The sequence below is a fragment of the Elephas maximus genome, chromosome 22 (genome assembly GCF_024166365.1).
Source record: "Elephas maximus indicus isolate mEleMax1 chromosome 22, mEleMax1 primary haplotype, whole genome shotgun sequence".
NCBI lineage: Eukaryota > Metazoa > Chordata > Mammalia > Proboscidea > Elephantidae > Elephas > Elephas maximus.
Window position 1 is genome coordinate 21,523,850 of NC_064840.1, and position 19,045 is coordinate 21,542,894.

Below are 19,045 nucleotides of genomic sequence, written 5' to 3' on the forward strand. Positions count from 1 at the left end.
AGGGGTCGCAGGAGGCGGTCGCAGAGCGGCGGAGGCCCCTCTGTCTGTGCGGTTAGAGCGGCCATGTTGCAGCCGGTGCGTGGTGCTGGGCCTTAACCTTCACGTGTGCTACCGGCTTGTGAATGGCTTTGCCATTCACCAGGAACGGCTGCTGTCCTTGCCGGGTGCACCAGACTTGCTCTGCCCCGCGCTCCTTATTCAGGTCTTTGCAAACATGGCGGCCTCCTTGAGGCCTTCGCGGGCGTTCACCCAAAGTGCTGGCACCCTCTCTGTCCCGTCTCTTTCACCTTGGAGAAAGCCCTTTCCCACCCAGCACCGGGAACCAGGCAGGAGTTGATTGATTCCTTTAGTGAGAAGGAGTGGGTTTCCGGAGACCAGGAATGCCTGGGCTGGGACCCGGGTACCGAAAGAAAGGAAAAAGGTGAGTTGGGGTATAGTACCCATTTGGGGGACCTTTGAACGATTACCTGATTCTTTCTTTCTGTAAAGATTGTCTTTATTTTGAGATCCAGTGTGTATTCACTTCTGGGAAAAGCTGGTGGGGAGGAATCCAGGCGTACTCTAGCTCATCACCAGAACGCAGCATCTCATTCTGGTCTCTCCCTAGAGGTTGATCAAGGCAGACCCTTAACTCCCCCTTCTTAGAGACCCCGAAGTCACCCCTCTGGGCGGTGCAAATGGTTAAGGTGCTTGCTCTAACTAAAAGGTTGGAGGTTCAAGTCCACCCAGAGGTGCCTTGAAAGAAAGGCCTGGTGCTCTACTCCCAAAAAATCAGCCTCCGAAAACCCTGTAGAGCACAGTTTACTCTGACGCACGTGGGTCTTCATGAGTCAGAGTGGACTCTACCGCAACTGGTTTGATTTAGGGGAGCCTCCGAACAGCGGGATCAGGCCTGCCCTTAGATTGCTTTGGCAACAAGAGGAGGGGGTGAGGGAGGCCAGAAGAGAGCCAGGGAAAGGGGAGGAGGTCAGTTGCTTTCCCTGCCTCTTCTCTAGGCAAGTGAGTCTCTTCTCAGGGCTCCAACCAAAGTGAGCACACAATTGTTATTTAAATAATTAATTGTTTTTAAATAAACAAATACTGTTTTAAGATAATACTCATTTTCTGATTTTAAAAGTAATGTATATTCAGTGTAGAAAGTTTGGAAAATGCAGAAAAGTGTAAAGAAAATAAAAATCACCTATAAACCCACAACCTAGAGATAAACATTAATAGCTCAGTGATTTTTAAAAGTCTTTTTTCTGTGTGTATACATACATCTTTTTGATACAGTTGGGAACAATGTGATTTTTTTTAAATAGCTTTATTAAGATATAATTCATATACCATACAATTCACTCATTTAAATTGTGAAATTTAATGGTTTTTAGTATATTCACAGAGTTTCACAATCATCACCACAATCAATTTTAGAATACCTTCATCATCCCCAAAAAGGAACCCCGTACCCTTTAATTGTCAAATGTAGTCCCCCCCATCACCCACAGCTCAGTCTAGGCAACCATTAATCTACTTTCTATCTCTTTAGATTTGCCTATTCTGGACATTTCATATCAACAGAATCATACAATCAAAGTTTAGAACATTTTTATCACCCCCAACTTCATTCCTTTTTTACGGCCAAATAATATTCCATGGTATGGCTATACCGGAAGCCCTGGTGGCATAGTGGTGAAGAGCTATGGGTGCTAACCAAAAGGTTGGCAGTTTGAATTCACCAGTTGCTCTTTGGAAACTCTATGGGGGTAGTTCTATTCTGTCCTATAGGGTTGCTGTGAGCCAGAATCAACTCCACAGCAGTGGGGTTTTTAAAAATTTTTTTTATGGTATACCACATTTTGTCTACCCATTTATCAGTTGATTGATATTTAGGTTGTTTCTACTTTTTGGCTATTGTGAATAATGCTACTATGAACATTTGTGTACAAATGTTTTCATTTCTGTTTAGTATCTACCTGGGAGTGGAATTACTGAGTCATATGGCAATGCTGTCTTTAACCTTACGAGGAACTGCCACATAAACCATGCGATTTTTTTATATTGATTTTCTCCTTTAACAATCACATGAGTTTTTCTGAATCATGAAATGTTCTTTGACAACATGGCTTTTAATGGTTGCAGAATTCCAAATCTTAGGTAACCAATCCCCTGTTATTGAGGATTTAGGTTACTTCCAATTTACATTAGTATGGATAGCATGTTTGGAAACATCTGTGGGCATCAATCTTTTTATGCATCTCTGGTTATTTCTGTAGAGCAGATTAATTGAACAATTGGATCAAAGGGCATAGGCAGTTTTAAGGCTCTTGGTGCTTAATGAAAAGTTGCCTTTCAAAAAGGTTGTGCCAGTTTGCATTCTCGCAAACAGAGTTTGAGAATGTCAGTCACACATTTCTTTATGTTGTAATTGTTGAGTTCCCCAGAATATGAGCAGGGATTGTGGGGCAGGGACTTGCTTGGCCGTCTCCAACTCTGTGTCCAGCCCATTGCCATCTAGCCAATTCTGACTCATAGCGACCCTTTAGGGTTTACTAAGTGTTACGTGGGCAAATAAGAGAAAATGAAGCCTCAGAGTAGTACAGGGGCTGTAGGGCAGAGAGGATGGTACCCCGCCTGAGTCATCATAAAGACTAGCTCCAAGGAGCTTAGCATCGGTTGATAAGAGGACTCAGGACAGAGGTGGAAGGCATAATGAGCCCAAGAACTCTCAACATGGGAGTCGAGGTGGCTGGTGGGAGACGATGAGGAAGCCGCACTTCAAAGTCAGTTAGAAGCAGATGATGGTAGGGATGCTCTGAAGACTGGCAGCAACTCTTTTTTGTATTCCACTCTGCGAACACCAGTTTTTACGCACAGCCCTGGAAGAATTACCTTCACTGCTTTAGCAAGGTCATCAAACTCTCTGCTCACCTGGCTATCCTGAGGAGAAAGCCCATTACAAGACAGTACATTATTACATACAACATTAGGACTATATTTGGCTACACAAACACATACAAAAATCTCAACAGTACTCCTAAGGGCAGCTTCTCTCCTGTGGATGGCAACTTCACATTCCCCAAACTATTAAAAGAGAGGGGGAAGGGGTTTAGGGCTCCTTGTAGGGGCATGCTCTAGGTCTTGGTGGGGGCTGGTGACATGGGATACACCATTTGTGAAAATTCACTTAATATATGTACATTTTTCAGTATAAATATTGTACCTTGATAAAAACTTTAAGAGGGGTTGGGGAGAAGAGAACTAGCAATGACTGAGTCTTTTTCCTCTTAAGGCCCTTTCCACAGGGTCTATCATCTCATCCAGTCTTCACAATTACCCTGGGAGGTGGGTATTAATTAGCCCCATTTTATAGAAAGAAGTGGGAAGGGTTTTTACTTGAACTGTAAGGATTTTTAGACATTGGTGGTTTCCATGCGGGAAATCTGGGTTCAATTCCTGCCCAGTGTATGTCATGTGCAGTCATCACCTGGCTTGCATGTTGCTGTGATGCAACATAGGTTTCAGCAGAACCAAGAAGAAAGGCCTGGCAATCTACTTCCAAAAATCAGCCAGGCCTCCTTTCATTCTGTTGTGCACGGGGCCCCCATGAATGAAGGCCAACTCTAAGGCAGCTAACAACAAGAACGTAAGGATTTTTAACTATTTCTCTCAAGGCTGAGGATTAGTCACATTACACTAATGATACCAGCTAATAGGAAATAGGAAATTGAATTTGGGCTAGTGTTGTTGGTTATTAATTTCAAAATTCCAGGCCTGTTTGATTCCAAAGTCCATGGTATTCCATTATGCTAGAAGCTTCTGATAATAACCCTATACTGTATTGAATAAAGGAACCCCTGAGTGGTGCAAATGGTTAACACACTCAGCGATGAACTGAAAGGCTGGAGGCTTGAGTCCACCCAGAGGTGCCACGCAAGAAAGTCCCGGTGATCGGCTTCCCAAAGCTCAGCCATTGAAAACCCTGTGGAGCACCGTTCTTTTCTGAAACTCACGGGGTCACCATGAGTCAGAATCGACTCCACAGCAACTGGTTTGGTTTTTGGTTTGGGTGTCGAATAGCCATACATTTTGGCAGAATAATTTACCATCATTCCATTTTGTTTGGCCTGACAGAATTCAGGGCTACAGAAATTCTTAGAGCAGAATGAACATGGTAAAGGCAAGCTAATACCTGGCTTTGGAGTTGTTATAGAGACCAGGTGGCTGGAAGGAAACTAGGACATTTGATACCAGTTGTCCCAACCGTTGGAATTGTACAAACCCATCTCTGGGAAGGCTTTTGACTCAAGCCTGAGTTGAAATAAATCAGGGTTAGAAGAAGCAGTAAGTGATTTGCAATTAGACTTTCTTTTAGTAATTTGTATCTTCAGGGATTTTCCTCTTTACATCTTTAATGTTTAACTGCCTGAGAAAAGGGTGACATTCTTCTATATTGAAAAAGCAAAATTGAATGAAAAGGGGTCCTAATCTCCAAAACAGCCACACATGTGAATCTTGCAACATCATGCATTATCCACTTGCAGGCGCTATAGACCTGAGGGGGAGGTTCCATAGCTTTGTAAGTGCTGAACCTGCAGAGCTGAACAGCCGTTAACAGTGAGCAAAGTGCCCTTGACCCAGTACTCTCTCAGCCAGTGCAGAAACCAGGGTGGTTTCAGAGGTGAGACCATGGCGGTCCCCCGTAGAGTGGGGCCATAGTGCCACAGTGGCATCGTGACTTAACATCGAGGCCTGGGTTTGAATCTTGACTCTGCTATGCTTTGTATTTGGCCAGGGCATTTTATTTCTCTGATCCCCACTTTCTCTCTCTAAAATGATGTTTTAAAAAAGAAAAGAAACAGAGGCCCAAACTGATAGATTCCTCTGAGTGCGTAGGATACTTCACAAAGGTCATTGAACAATGTGGCATGCACCCAAGAACAGATAAACTGGAGCAATGCAGACACAAAATCGCACAAACTCCCTTTGTGGCGAGACATCTGTTAACCATAAACTCACTCAGTTTACTTTGTGTGAAGAGTTTAGCTTTACTTTTGAGCAGCAATCTAAGATTCATTAATTGGTTCCAACCCACTTGGAGCAAAGGAGAATGAAGAACACCAAGACACAAGGAAAATGTTAGCCCAAGAGACAAAAGGGCCACATAAACCAGAGACTTCATCAGCCTGAGACTGGAAGAAATAGATGGTCCCCAACTACCACCAGTGACTGCCCTGACAGGGAACACAACAGAAAGTCCTAACAGAGCAGGAGAAAAGTGTGGAGCAGGACTCAAATTCAAGTAAAAAGACCACATTTTAATGGTTTGACTGAGACTGGAGGAACCCCCAAAGCCATGGCCCCATGACACTCAGTTAACCCATAACTAAAACCATTCCTGAACCCCACTCTTGAGACAAAGACTGGACTGGACTATAAAACATAAAACAATACTCGTGAAGAGTGTGCTTCATAGTTCAAGCAGATACACAAGACCAACTGGGCAGCTCCTGTCTGGAGGCAGGATGAGAAGGCAGGAAGGGACCGGAGCTGGTTGAAGGAACACGGGAAACCCGAGGTGGAAAAGAGGAGTGGATGTCACATTATAGGGATCACGACTAGTGTCACATAACAGTACGTGTGTAAATTTTTGTATGAAAAATTAACTTGAGCTGTAAACTTTCAATTAAAAAAAAAAAAGTTTAGTTTTAGCCAAAGTAATCTGGTCTTTGCCCTGGTTTCCTAAGAAGATAACTCCAAATGTTTGGAGTTCCCTGAGTAATTGAGATTCCTTTGTTGTGCAAAAGATCGCCAGCTGGCCAGGCCTCAAGGTCCACCTGGTGGCCTTTGAAGACGGGAGCCTGATTCAATTATGCTAAGGCTAGACAAATAGTAAATTTTCTACTTTGTATTTCCTTCCTTTTCTCCTCAAAAGCTTCCTGTAACCAGCCGTTCTGTCTTTCTAAACAGAGAGGTCTCCCCGTGTGCATACAGTTAACTGCTCGGATGAACCCTGTACCTTTCATTCTTTTTGTCCTTCAATTATTTTGACAATAGAAATAAAGATATCTCAGAGGGCTGTTGGGAAGGTGAGAGGTGAATGTGACCCCGGAATATTCCCCAGCATGTTTTTCTTATTTCAAAATGGGCAACTGAGAGCTTAACATAACTAAAAAAAATGATAAATCTATAAGTTCTTCCTTTGCCTGCCTCCTTCACATACCTCTGTTAATAACTTTGTTTTGACCAAATGTTAATGACTTTGTTCTTTGTTTTAAAACTGATTCAAATAACCTTTTGTTCTGTCCCGACTACCTGTGGCATACAACCCCCACAGGAAAGTTGGAGCCCAGGTATCAAATATGTTTATCTTTAGCCTAATAAAGAAATGTCTGGCAGGGGACTACGAAGATACTTGTAACCCTTGTAAGATTCTATATAAGCTCTAATGTAAAACTGCTCTTTGGGACTCCACAGAGACAGCCTGTGTTGCTGCCGGGTCCCCGGTGATGTATGCATCTCCTTAGTAAACTTTCTTACTCTTTCTGACTTGGAGTACGCTTCATTGGCTCGACTGCTCCAGGGCACGGACCCTAATCAGGTAACAGTGAAGTTGGGAGATGAGGTTTATAAAAAGCTCTTACAGAGAAATCCAGCAGTTCTAGGGCAGATTCTGGGTTATCCTGGACAGACTTGAGAACACCAAAGCAGCCTTCACTTCGTATGGGATTCCTGGACACCTAAGAATCACACACACACTTGAGAGAATCTGACCTAGGGGGGCCAAGAGGGCAACACAAAAGTGAAGAAGGAATTTCTCGTCTGCTAATATGGATCAGGGCGACCCCATGGATCCCTGCTCAGAAGGTGTCCCCCATCAGAAAGAGTGCTCCCTGAGTGAGGCAGCTGATCAGGGGAGAGAGGAGGGGAGTGAACAAAGACTGAGCCCCATCCTGGGGCCAATCCAAAGACAAAGACACCCTAGAAGTTCAGAGGGGGAGGGAAAAAGGAAACAGGTCATAAAAATGCTGAGGAATGGGGTGGATAACACCTGAGCTGAGCTTTACCGGGGAGGTGGGTGGAGCTGGGCATTTTGGCTGCAGGCCTGGCAAGAGCAGAGGTGAGAAGTAGCACTGTGTTGTGTAGCTTGGGGTGAGAGTGATGAAGTTCACGGGAAGGGAGGAGGCGGGTGTGGCTCAAAGCTTGGTCCTAGAGAGAGCAGCCTGAGGGTTTAAAGCAGGGAATGGGTTTAGAGAGATTCCTGGTGGCAGGTGGGAAGGACCAGAGACAGAAAACAACAGAGAGGGATGGAACTAACGGAGGGGTGGTGAGATGCGGGCGGAGGTGGGGCAGCGAAGGGCAGAGGAGGCATCAGGGACTAGAAGGAGTAGGCCCTGGTTTCTGGGCCTTGAGGAGAAGAGGCAGCTCTCACAGCAAGATGAGTCGCTCAGGTTGGACTGTCTGCTGTGTCTGGGGGACTCCAGGGAAGATGGTCCAGCAGGCTGCTAGGAATTCAGGCCAGGGCATGAAAGGGGAGGTCTGGGTTCGAGGTATGGGTGGGAGCAAGTAGCACTCTGCGTGGTGAAGGCTCCATGGGATGGGACAGTGGTGGGAGTAGCACAGGGAAGGTTTGGCCAATGTCCCCAAGGTGCCCTGAGTGCACGCTGTGGCACAGCCAATTTCCTGGAGTGCCCTGCCCTTACTCATGCCCTTCCTTGCCTCTCATCCTCTTAGCTCTGTTCAGCAGCCCTCTCCCCACCTGCAGCCCCTGAGGACAAGACCCCTGTGGACTGAAGCAGTGTCAGACAGGTGTCAGCTGTGGCCAACAGCACACCCGGGCTAACCCTGGGTCTCTGCCTTGCGGGGGAGGAGAAGAAAGGGTGCTGGCCACCTGTCCAGAGAAAGGAGGGCAGGGTGAGAGGGGAGGAGTCTGAAGAAGCACTTGGACCAGGCTAGAGATGGGGGAGTAATGGAAGAGGAGGAACTGCTCACAAGAGGAAGCCAGCAGGCCCCCTCCCTCAGACCCCCCGTCCTGAGATATCCCTCACAGAGACACCACCCCACCAAGACTCCCATCTGGGCTATGGAGCCAGCGTGTACCACTGCCATGGGGTGGGGAGATGTGGTAGGAGAGGGGCAGGGCTGTGCTAGGCCTCCCCCATCAGGCTAGCACTCACAATAAGAATCCTCAGTGTCTGGTTGACCCGGAGGCCCAGGCCCAGGCCCAGGGCTCCCACTGCTGAGATGCGGTTGTTGCTGCAACAAAAAGACCAGGTTACTGTGCCGCCTTCCTACAGCTGTGCTGATCCAGGGTTGCCCCAGGACTCCTCTGCCTCCCGCCCAGGTCCAGTCAGAGCTGTTGCTGCATCCACTCCTGCTCCAGGGATCCAGGACGAGTCAATGCGTAAAAGGTGATACTGACCCCGGCTCATCGTGGTTCATGTGTTCAGCAAACATGCCTGCTGCGTCCCTCCCCCAGATGGAAACCGGCTGCTCCACCCCTGGCCCTTTGAGCTCAGCAGTGTTCCCATGTGGTCTGCCCCACCTGGCACCCCGAGCCTGTTGCAATGGCATCGCCTGCTCTGGACAATCACTAGTCTGATCCTCCTAGCCCTGCTCAGTTGGCTGAATCCAAGCACCACTCTTGGCCATAGTTTCCAGATCCAGTCCCACTCTACTCTGACTTCCCAAACACTGGTACTGACCGCACTGGCTGGCTTGCCTCTACCTTTAGCATCTCTCGGGCCTCCTTTAGCCTTGGCTCCTTCCACTGGCAGGGGAAGTGGGCAGGAGTATGGAGTGTGTGGTCTGGGAGGGACTCAGCCATGGCTGCCCATGGCTTGCCTGGCCTTGGCCCATTTCCTTCTCTCTGGGCTTTTGGCCCAGCTCTGGTTAACTCCATGGGCCTGGAGGAGCACCTCACACACGACAGCCTCCAGGAGCCATATGCCCAGGTGTCAGGGCTCTGCCCTGTCTCACCTAGACTAGGTGCCTCTGTTGAAAGGGAGGGAAGCTTGCATGGAGCATCCACCCACACCAGGCTCTACTGACAGGGCTGTATACATGTGTCTGATATTCCCAGCCACCTCTCTGTATGGTGGGAACCACGGGCCCCACGTATTAAGTGGTGAACTAGAGTGAGAAAGGAAGAGCTGGGGCTTTCAGATTGTGGCTTGTTATGGATTGAATTGTGTCCCCACAAAATGTGTGTTGGACTCCTAAGCTGTGGAGGTAATCCTGTTTGGAAATAAGGTCGTCTTTTTTTATGTCAATTAGACCATGCCCGAATAGGGTGGGTTTGAAATCTAATCACTTACAAGTTTTAAAAAGAATAGGCCCAGGAATACCCACATATGGGGGGAAGACAGAGGCCATGTGAGGATCGTCTATAAACCAAGGAAGAGTCAGGACTACCTACGAGGAAGGAATTGACATGGCCAAGAACCTGATTTGGACTTTCAGCTTCTAGAACTCAGGCAATAAATTCCTGTTCTTTAAAGCCATTCCCCTGTGGTATTTCTGTTATAGCAGCACTAGGTAACCAAGACATGGCTTAAACCCCATTACCAGTAGACTATGGTCAGCTTGGAAATTAAAATGTTGACTAGATGGCTAAGACCCTGGCCCCTGGGGCTGGTTGTGGGCCTGGAGACTGTGACTCTGCTCCTCACCTCATGTTGAGCTCCTCCAGCACGTTGTTGGCCTTGAGGACCTCACCCATGGCAGAGGCCCCAGGGTCACCAAAGCCATTGTATGAGATGTCCAGGACTTTCAGGAAGATGTTTGACTAGAACACAAAAGAGCAAAGCCATGGAGGCACACTTGGCAGTGGAGAATGCCAGAGGGTCACACCCTTGGAGCCCTGGAGGCCCAAGATGCAAACAGCATGGCAAGGGGTAGAGGTTCCTGGGAGGACCAAGGTGTCTAAGGGAAGTGCTATGTAGACCCTCATTAGCTGTGCCTCAGATAATGAATGGCAGAGCCAATAACCTGAAGCACGATAGGCTGGGTGGGTGTGTAAAGAATAGCAGAGTGTCTAGGAGAGGCCCTCAAGAGCCATGGGTCTGCCAAGAGGCTGCAGGCCTCAGAGTAATCAGATACCACCTGTTATGGATTAAGTTGTGTCACCCTAAAAAATGTGTCAACTTGGCTAGTCCATGATTCCCAGTACTGTGTGATTGTCCACCATTTTGTCATCTGATGTGATTTTCCCATGAGTTGTAAATCCTGTCTGACGTTAATGAGGTGGGATTAGTGGCAGTTATGTTAATGAAGCAGGACTCAATCTACAAGACTAGGTTGTGTGTTAAGTCAATCTCTTTTGAGATTTAAAAGAGAGAAGCAAGCAGAGAGACACAGCGACCTCATACCACCAAGAAATGAGAGGCAGGAGAATACTGCGTCCTTTGGGGCTGGGGTTCCTGTGCTGAGAAGCTCCTCGACCGGGAAAATTGATGACAAGGGCCTTCTCCCAGAGCCAATAGAGAAACCTTTCCCCTGGAGCTGGCACCCTGAATTTGGACTTCTAGCTTCCTAGCCTGTGAGAGAATACATTTCTCTTTATTAAAGCCACCCACTTGTGGTATTTCTGTTATAGCAGCGCTAGATAACTAAGACACCACCCTTACTTGGGAGCCTTTCAAGGGCTGGGAAGAAATCTTCCCAGAGGACTGACACAAGAGAGGCAGGAGCTTGTGGTGCCCTAACCCCAGGTCAGCCCCTGTAAGAGGGCAATCAGCTGCTGCCGTTCCCTGAGGAGGGCCCCAAAAGGGAGCTAGCACTGTGGGCATTACAGGCATCTGGTGCCACCTGAGCAGGGGCTTGAGCCACTCATTCTCGTGACCTACAACCCCCAATATCCAGGGGGGCTAATCAGATGTTGGAGAGTATGTGCTGGGATCCACGGGTGCAAGGGTTCTGTTGTGGATTGAATATGTCCCTCAAAACTATGTGTTAAAGTCCTGGTCCTTGTACCTGTGGATGTGATCCTGTTTGGAAATAGGGCTTTTCTTCTGTTATGTGAATGAGGTCATACCAGAATAAGGTGGCTCCTAAACCTAACCACTTCTGCGTTATAAAAAAAGACTAGACAAAAAGACACAGACAGGAGGAAGAGGCCATATGAAGGCAGACGCATGGGACAAGCGTCTCTACAAGCTCAGTAACACCAAGGATTGCCAGCTACTAGAAGCTGAAATAGATAAGGAAGGACTTCCCGCTACAGCCACTCCCTGAATTCTGACTTCTAGCCTCCTGAATGATGACAAAATACATTTCTTTTCTTTAAAGCCACCCACTTGTGACATTTTCTGTTGCAGCAGTACTAATGACAAAGCAGGTGTTATCTCTGGGAAATATCTGAGTATGCCCAACAGCTGGCATGTGTCACTGGAGTTCATGAATGTCCCCAGCCAGCCGAGTGTCTGTCATGTCTGGGGAAGATGTGTGACATTCATTTCTGCTATACGAGAGGGAGTCATTGAATGGGGTCGGGAAAATTAAGTCACCTAAAGAAATACACTTTAAACTCTGCCTGAAAGACCCAAGATGCATTTCTGAAGAGCTGCAAAGACAGAGAGCTGGCACCTGGGAGACCCTGCCCCACAGAGGACAGGTCGAGGGGCTGACTGCATGGGGCACCTTGTACCTCCAGTCCCCTGGCAAAGGCTACAGCTCCTGGGCCTCGAAGGTGATTCCAGCTCATGTTAAGCTCGATGAGTCCTGAGTTTTCTGCCAGGGCTGGTCCAAGGGTCTCCCCTTTAGAAACACCAAGAGAAACCACATTCACTCTGTTCATTGATTCAAAAAAGGAAACCTGGAAACGCAAACAGAAACCTGTACACCCGTGTTCATTGCAGCACGTCACAATAGCCAAAAGATAGAAACAAAGGAAATGTCCATCAACAGATGAATGGATAAACAAAATGTGGTATATACACACAATAGAATGCTCCTCAGCCATAAAGTGAAATGAAATTATGATACGTGCTACGACACAAACCTTGGAAATACCATGCTGAGTGAAATAAGCCAGTCACAAAACTAATACTGGATGATCTCACTTAAATGAAATAGGCAAATACATAGAAACCAAAGATAATTAGTGGTTACCAGGGATGGAAGGGAAGGGGAAAAGGGGAGTTTTTGTTTAGGGGCATTGAGTTGATGTTAATGGTAGTGGAGTGATTTGGAAAAGGCTAAGGAGAATGGCTACACAACTTGAAGAATGTAATCAATGTTGCTGGATTGTACATGTAGAAATTGATGACATATGTTTCATTATGTATATTTTCACCACAATAAAATAAAATACACCAATTTAAAAAATGATACTGATGTCTGCTGCATCCAGGGGCTCCGCTAGGCACAGGGTCCCACATGGGTCCTGTCTTCTTCAAGCTCACTTTTTTTTTCCAATTTTTTAAAATTATCGTGCTTTAAGTGAAAGTTTACAAAGCAAGTCAGTCTCTCATACAAAAACTTGTATACACCTTGCTATGTACTCCTAGCTGCTTCCCCCCCTAATGAGACAGCACACTCCTTCTCTCCACCCTGTGTTTGCAGTGTCCATTTAACTGGCAAGGAGCTCACATTTAATGAGGGAAGATACAAATACAAGCCAGTGGGATTCGAGCTTTTGTAGACTGCAAACAGGCAGGTGTGAGAACAAAGTGAGGGCTAGGTCTGCCTGGAGGGGTCAGGAAAGTGAAGACAGAGAAGATCACCTTGAAGAAAGGAATTCAGCTTGTACCCCCATGGAGAGCAGACACAGGGAAGTGCGAGTGGGCACAGGCAGGAGGGAGCACAGGGTACTTGTGGGATGCACGCTGACTGGGGCGGGGGTAGCAGTGAGGAGGAACCCAGTAAAATGAGGCAGGGGCGATGGACACTGGAAAGATGCTCAGAGACTTTCAATGGTAGGTCAAGGGGGTTGGGCACTGTAGGTGGCGAGGAACCCGCAAAAAATCCCCTTGCCGCTGAGTCAACTCCAACTCATGGCGACCTCACGTGTTATGGAGTAGAACTGCTCCATAGAGTTTTCTTGTCTGTGATCTTTATAGAAACAGATCACCAAGCCTTTCTTCTGTGACACCACTGGGTGGCCTCAAACTACCAACCTTTATGCCACCCAGGGACCTGAGGAGCCCCAGGAGGGTTTTAAGTAAAGAAGTGACAAGATTGGGGTGGCATTTCAACAGGAACTTCAGTAGCAGGTGTAGAGGATGGGCTAGGGCAGGCTGAGGCACAGACGAGAGGCAAGGAGACCAGTGGGAAGGCTTGTCCATAGTCTAAGCTAGAGGTGACAAGGCTGGCACAGCTGGGGCAGAGAAGAGTTAGTGGTGGTGGAGAAAGGGAAGAGGTGGTGTGGGGTGGTGAAAACCCTGGAGAAGTAGTTGCCATGTCAAATGGGCAGAGCCCCTACCTCACTCTCCATTCTGTCCGCAGTCTGTCTGACCTGCTGCCAGTTCTCAGAAGCATTGACATGCCTCTGGGTCTCCTCCGTTTCCAAATGTTGACCCCTTTTTCACCTGGCTACCAGCTCCTCTTCTTTTTATTCTGTGTTCATGGCAGCAACAGGAAACCTTTCTGGCCTGCTGGGCTGAGCCAGGCCCTCTTATGCCCCGTTCGCTTGAGCGTCTGTCCTGCCAGGCTCTGCCTATCCTGTCTCCCTTAAGCCTGAGAGTCCCTTAAGGATCTGAATATTGACCCCCCTTCATGGTCCCAGCGCCTAGAGCAGTCTAGTAAGGCCGGTTTGAATAAATACACAGAGGAAAAGCAGAAAGAACGAACCAGAGCACTAAGCGGCCTGCTGGGTCAGAACAGGCAGCAGGTGCCAGATGCGTTTAGCACCTTGGAGAGCTCCCCGGCAGCATGAGGCCTCCCGGCCAGCTCTGCTTCCCTGAGAACGGGACCCAGTGCCCAGCGGTGGTTTGCCACCCCCAGGTGCTCAGATACAGGTACTTTCTTACTTCCTCAGACCCTTCTGGGGGAAGACAGTGGTCCCCAACTTTGTGGGGCAGCCCCTTTGTGGTATGGCTGGATGGTGAGAAGTTTCTTCCTTTTACATACCTGAAGTTGGCCTCCTGCAATTACCTGTGCTTGATTTTTGTGGCTCCTGCAGCCAGCCCATGAGGTTGGTGCTACTGTCCCCATTGGTCAGGTGTGGAAACAGGCTCAAGCTCCTACAGTCCTCAAGGAAGCCAGGTCCACCCACAGATTCCCACTTGAGGAAACAAAATGCCCAGTCCAAGTTGACCCTTTGCCAGGCTGAAGCCCGTCCCCCTGCACACAGGGGCCTTGGCTTCCAGCCTCCTCCTTCCCACTGCCTCTTGGGCTTCTGCCTCTGACTGCAGGCCCAGAAGGGACACCTGGAGGTAGTTTGCTAATGAGCGTTTCTCTTCATTTTGCTGACTTCCCACAATCATCTTCTCAGAAGACAAACTGGTCTACTGGCAGCTAAACCCCAGGACCACCCCCACTCTCTCTAAGCAGCTTGAGACACGACGGCATCAACTCCCGAACTGTCCATATCAGACTAATCTCCTGGGACCTCTGTTAAGATGCAGAACTGCCTCAGTGTGTTCTGACCGAGCAGGCTGGCTGAGTGCATTGGTGTGTTCATTTTGTCTTTCCTTTTTGCATTTTTTCAACCCAGCCTTACTAGGCCTGTGCTAGGTGCTAGAACCATGCACAGGCCTCCCCTCAAGAGTATGGTTCTTAACGCAGGGCCCCAGGGGATTCTTACAGTTGACTGGAGCATTTGGGGACAGGTAAGTAAAGGTACATGTTCTTGGCAAAGCATACAGTACGTGCAAAGGCCCTGGGGCATGAGAGAGAGGGTGAGATCAATGAATCCTACCCATGTCTTCAACACTTGGAATAAAATCTGCATGGCTTTTGCTATGACCTGGAATCCTGTTTCCTCTCCACAGCCTGGCCATTCTCCCCAGCTCACTAGCCTGGTCACACTGGCTTCTGTCAGTCTGGGAAATCGACCTGCATGCTTGCTGTCCCTCTGCCTGAAGTACTCTCCCTCTTGTCTTGCCATGGCTGATTCCTCCCCACCCTGCGCATTTCAGTTTAAACGTCACTTCCTTGTAGAGGTCTCACTGTCCACCTTTCTAAATCCAAAAAAACAAAACAAAATCCATTGCCATCAAAAGGAGAGACTGAAAGGGCTGACTCAAGACGGGGAGAGTAAGTGGGAGTAGGGAGTGAGATGTATGTAAACTTATATGTGACAGACTGATTGGATTTGTAAACGTTCACTTGAAGCTTAATAAAAGTTATTATAAAAAAAAAAAAAAAAAAAAAAATCCATTGCCATCAAGTCGATTTCGACTCATAGCAACTGTATAGGACAGAATAGAACTGCCCCCATAGGGTCTCCAAGGCTGTAATAGGGTCGCTATGAGTCGGAATTGACTCAGTGGCAACAGGATTGGATTGATTGAAATCTTTATGGAAGCAGACTGCCACATTTTTTTCCTGAAGAGTGGCTGGTGGATCCGAATGGCCAACATTTTAGTTAGCCACCAACCACTGCACCACTGTGCCACCAGGGCTCCTTGCTTCTAAATCAGAGGGTCCTCATTCTTTTCTAGAATTATGCACCATTTGTTTCTTTTGTAGCATCCACAATTACTGAGAATTATCTTGTTAACTTCTGCTCCTTGAACTCAGGGACTTTGTTTTATTCACAGCTGGGTCCCTAGTGGTAAAATCAGTACCCAGCACCCACGCAGTGGACACTCAGAGATATTCCTTGCATTAACGAAGAGTTCTGTGTGGCTGAAGTGGGAGAGGATGCAAGGTAGAAATGTCCAGGCCAGGCTGAGTGTAGATGCTCTCTGGGAGGTGCTCAGTGTGGCCTTGCCAGCCCACCCTCCCCCGCCTGAGGAAGTCAAGTGAGTGTTACCTGCTCCATCACTCAGCTCATTATAGCTCAGGTCCAGGGACTGCAGGCTCGTGTGGACCAGCAAGAGCTCAGCCAGGTACCGGGCCGCCTGCTCCTCCAGGTCATTTCCTGCCAGCTGCAACTTTCGCACAGCTGGGTTTGCCATGAGGGCGGCACAGAGGGCCTGGACTCCCGCTGCTCCCAGCTGGTTCTCCGATAGGTCCACATCTGTGGGACAGTACCATTCCTTGGTCAGTGGGATCCAAAGCCAGGTGTGTGGGGGGGTACAAGAAGGCAGGAATGGGAAGCACCACCCCCCTCACATTTCTCCATCCCCCAAACCTCTAAGCCTGAGGCAGCAGAAGGGGCTTTGCATTCGGGCTGCCTTGGAGCTGCATGGTAGCTCTGCTCCATCAGCTGGGTGCCCTCGAGCAGATTTTTGACCCCCCTCCCTGCATATCTATGACCTCATCCTGGCTCTGCCTCATTGGCTGAGTCTTCTTGGACCATAAGTAGGTTCCCTGACCTCCCGATCCTGGCATGTCTATGACCTGCTCTGTCCAGGGGTTCAAACCACCTACCTGGCAGTGCTGTGAAGAATGCCTATGATGGGGGTGCACTGCCCACATTGAGGATTCATGCCACATAGTGATATAGCTCATCAAGAGAAGCCCCCATTGCCCATCTCCAAGAACTGACAACAATAGCCACATGACTGGGCACTGAACGCTCACTCACTTCATATGTTTAGTTTCAGTCAACCCTCTGCACAACTCCAAGCGCAAAGGGGTGCTGTTGGGGCTACTTTATAGATTGGAAACAGAGGCTCGGCGAGGCAAGGCTATCTGCCCCAGGTCATCCACTCTTCATGGTAGAGCCTGCATTTGACAGCAGCCCCACTCACCAGCCCTCCTGCATTGCCCAGGTCCCCCACCCCTGCTATCCAGGGTAGGGCTGCAGAGCACATCTCCCTCCGCTGTGGTCAGCCAGTCTACCACTTGTAGCAGGCCGGGGGGAGGTGTGTGGGGAGTGAGCGAGTCAGAAAGGAAGCCCAGCAGTGAATGTACCCCAGAGGACCTGACTCCATCCTCCCCTCACGCCCACTTTGTCACAAGGCCACTCCCCATCTCCCTTTAACACTAGCAGGCCCTGGGTGAGAAGACCCCAATATGCTTAGGAAAGAGAGGACTCAGGCTTGCTCACCTGCCTCAGGCTTGACACCTACCACAGATGCAGCTGCTTTTGCTCAGGGCCCCTACCAGGGCTTCTGCCCCAGCTGCACAGAGCCCATTGTCTCGAAGGTCCAGCCGCTTGATGTGGGGACTGGAGGACAACACAGAAGCCAGAATCTGGGCCCCCTGAACCAGAGCAGACACAGTTGGCCATTATCTGGGTCCCTGCCCTCAAGGCCCAACCTGTTCTGTGCCCACCAACTGGGAGACCTGCCCTGTCCCGGTGCCCAGGGCACACGGCTTCTCCTTCTAGGCTCCTCCCAGACCTCACCCCCTGCCGCCTTCCCTGACTCCCCAGTGTGGTGACAGGACCCTGCAGGTGTCCACCCCTGACACATATCTCTGCCATAGCCTTGCTTACATTTGTCTCCAGATGTGGGGGATGGACCACTCCAGCCCAGAGAAAGGTCATGGGGTATAGGATGAGCAAAGCACCACCCTCAGGGAGGGAATGGGCCCTCCCATGGCTGCTGCCCCCATCTCACTTAGTTTGGCTCCTGGGTCCCTCCAGGGGTACCTGTGGCCCTAGACCACGGTGCCGCAGGGTCAGCTCTGAGGCGCTCCCTTGGCGCTGAAAGCAGGAGGCAGGCACGATGCTGAAGGCCCTGTGAGGCCCCAGGTAGAGGGGCACCCTGACAAGGTCTCCAAGATGACAGGTTCCTGGGAGGAGACGGGATGAATGCCTGGTCCTCCAGGAGGAATTGGGAGCATGGGTGCCCCTGCCCTCCGTTACCACCCAGTCTGTGCTTCCCCTCTGGAGGTGCTTCTTCCTGTGCCAGTAGGGATACCCATAAATGCATTGCCGTGGCGTTGACTTTGACTCATAGAAACCTCAAACGGCCCCATAGGGTTTCCAAGGCTGTAATCTTTATGAAAGCAGACATCTTTCTCCCTCAGAGAGGCTGGTGGGCTCAAACAGCAACCTTTTGATTAACAGCCAAGCACCAGGGCTCCTTTCCGGAAGGGATAAAAAAATAGTGCCTCCGTATTGTGCTGAGAACATCAAGGTTCCCAGAAAGCAAGCCTTTCCCCAAGTCCACACAGCTGGTAGGTGGCAGAGGAGGGTTAGGACCCCGCGCATCTGATGCTGAAATGCATGCTGTCAAACAAGTGACAGCTGCCACCAATGATTTGTGAACATTTTTTGGGGGGAAAACAGAAACAATTATAAATTCTGTACATTCATTAGCTTAGTTTTTCCTCTGTGTTGGGAAAATTCAGCCCTGAGCCCATTTCAGGCTGGAGAACCACTTCACACTGTTCCAAAGAGTTTTTGCATTTTGGAAGTGTGCTCCAGTGGTGGACTCCTGAAGCTCCAGGAACATGGGGGAGGGCACCGGGCTAGGGGGCAACCGGATGAGGGGTGAGCTCCCTGCTGGACAGGGGTCCCTGCCCACTCCAGCCCCAGTTTTCTCCCCCGACCCCCGCGGGAGTAGCCCCCAAGGTGAGGAGCCAGGCCTAGCTCACCCTGTTCAGGGGCACCTTCCATCTCCAGGTCAGAATCCGAATCCGTGTCCACAACCTCCGCGGCCTCCTGGACCCCTCCGAGAGGCCCAGAGGCCGCCCCCGCCTCTTCCTCCGGCCCTTCGTTCTCCCCAGATATCTCGCAGGGTGCCCCAGCCATTACGCCCATTTAGCACGTCGGGGCAGAAGGCCCTAGACCTCGCCCGCTCGGCGCCTGGAGCCCGGCGGGGCGTGTGGGCGGGCTCCCGGCTGCAGCCACCAATAGGGCGCGGCGTTCTGCGAACAGGCGTCCGCCGTAGCCTGTCGGCGCTCTCCCTGCGGCGGTGCCCAGGCACCCGGTGTTGTTGGTTGCCACAGAAACCGCCGCTGCCCTGCTCAGCCCCTGAGCTCTGCTCTCCAGAGCCAATGAGGGCACGCAACGGGCCCGGCGCAGGGCTGGGCGCTGTGAGGACACTTATTCTCCCTGCTTGTC

General features: G+C 49.5%; 1 protein-coding gene across 3 annotated transcripts; it reads right to left on the reverse strand.

The window, feature by feature from the left end:
- Positions 1-1,382: 1,382 nt before the first annotated feature.
- On the reverse strand, positions 1,383-18,787 carry LRRC74B (leucine rich repeat containing 74B). Of its 3 annotated transcripts, none has more exons than XM_049865666.1 (9): positions 18,577-18,787; positions 17,627-17,769; positions 17,103-17,235; positions 15,899-16,105; positions 11,627-11,736; positions 9,651-9,766; positions 8,157-8,235; positions 6,624-6,719; positions 1,383-2,919 (listed from the first exon to the last, which is right to left on the reverse strand). In XM_049865666.1, exons 1-9 carry the CDS (start codon positions 18,740-18,742, stop codon positions 2,764-2,766), a joined length of 1,206 nt encoding a protein of 401 aa, XP_049721623.1. In that variant the 5' UTR covers positions 18,743-18,787; the 3' UTR covers positions 1,383-2,763. The 3 variants fall into 3 exon arrangements, 2 of the variants coding, with proteins under 2 accessions (XP_049721623.1, XP_049721624.1); XR_007514863.1 differs by having other exon boundaries at positions 2,839-2,919; positions 6,624-6,711; XM_049865667.1 differs by lacking the exon at positions 6,624-6,719.
- Between the last annotated feature and the right edge of the window lie 258 nt (positions 18,788-19,045).

What these genes read in the sequence shown, in the direction of transcription:
- LRRC74B (XM_049865666.1), bottom strand. Translation starts at nt 18,742, where the DNA reads ATGGGCGTAATGGCTGGGGCACCCTGCGAGATATCTGGGGAGAACGAA. An exon ending in CCTTTGCCAGGGGACTGGAG is followed by an intron (nt 9,767 to 11,626) that starts GTACAAGGTGCC and finishes TTTGTGTTCTAG; the next exon opens with TCAAACATCTTCCTGAAAGT. An exon ending in CTGGAGGAGCTCAACATGAG is followed by an intron (nt 8,236 to 9,650) that starts GTGAGGAGCAGA and finishes TTTTTGTTGCAG; the next exon opens with CAACAACCGCATCTCAGCAG.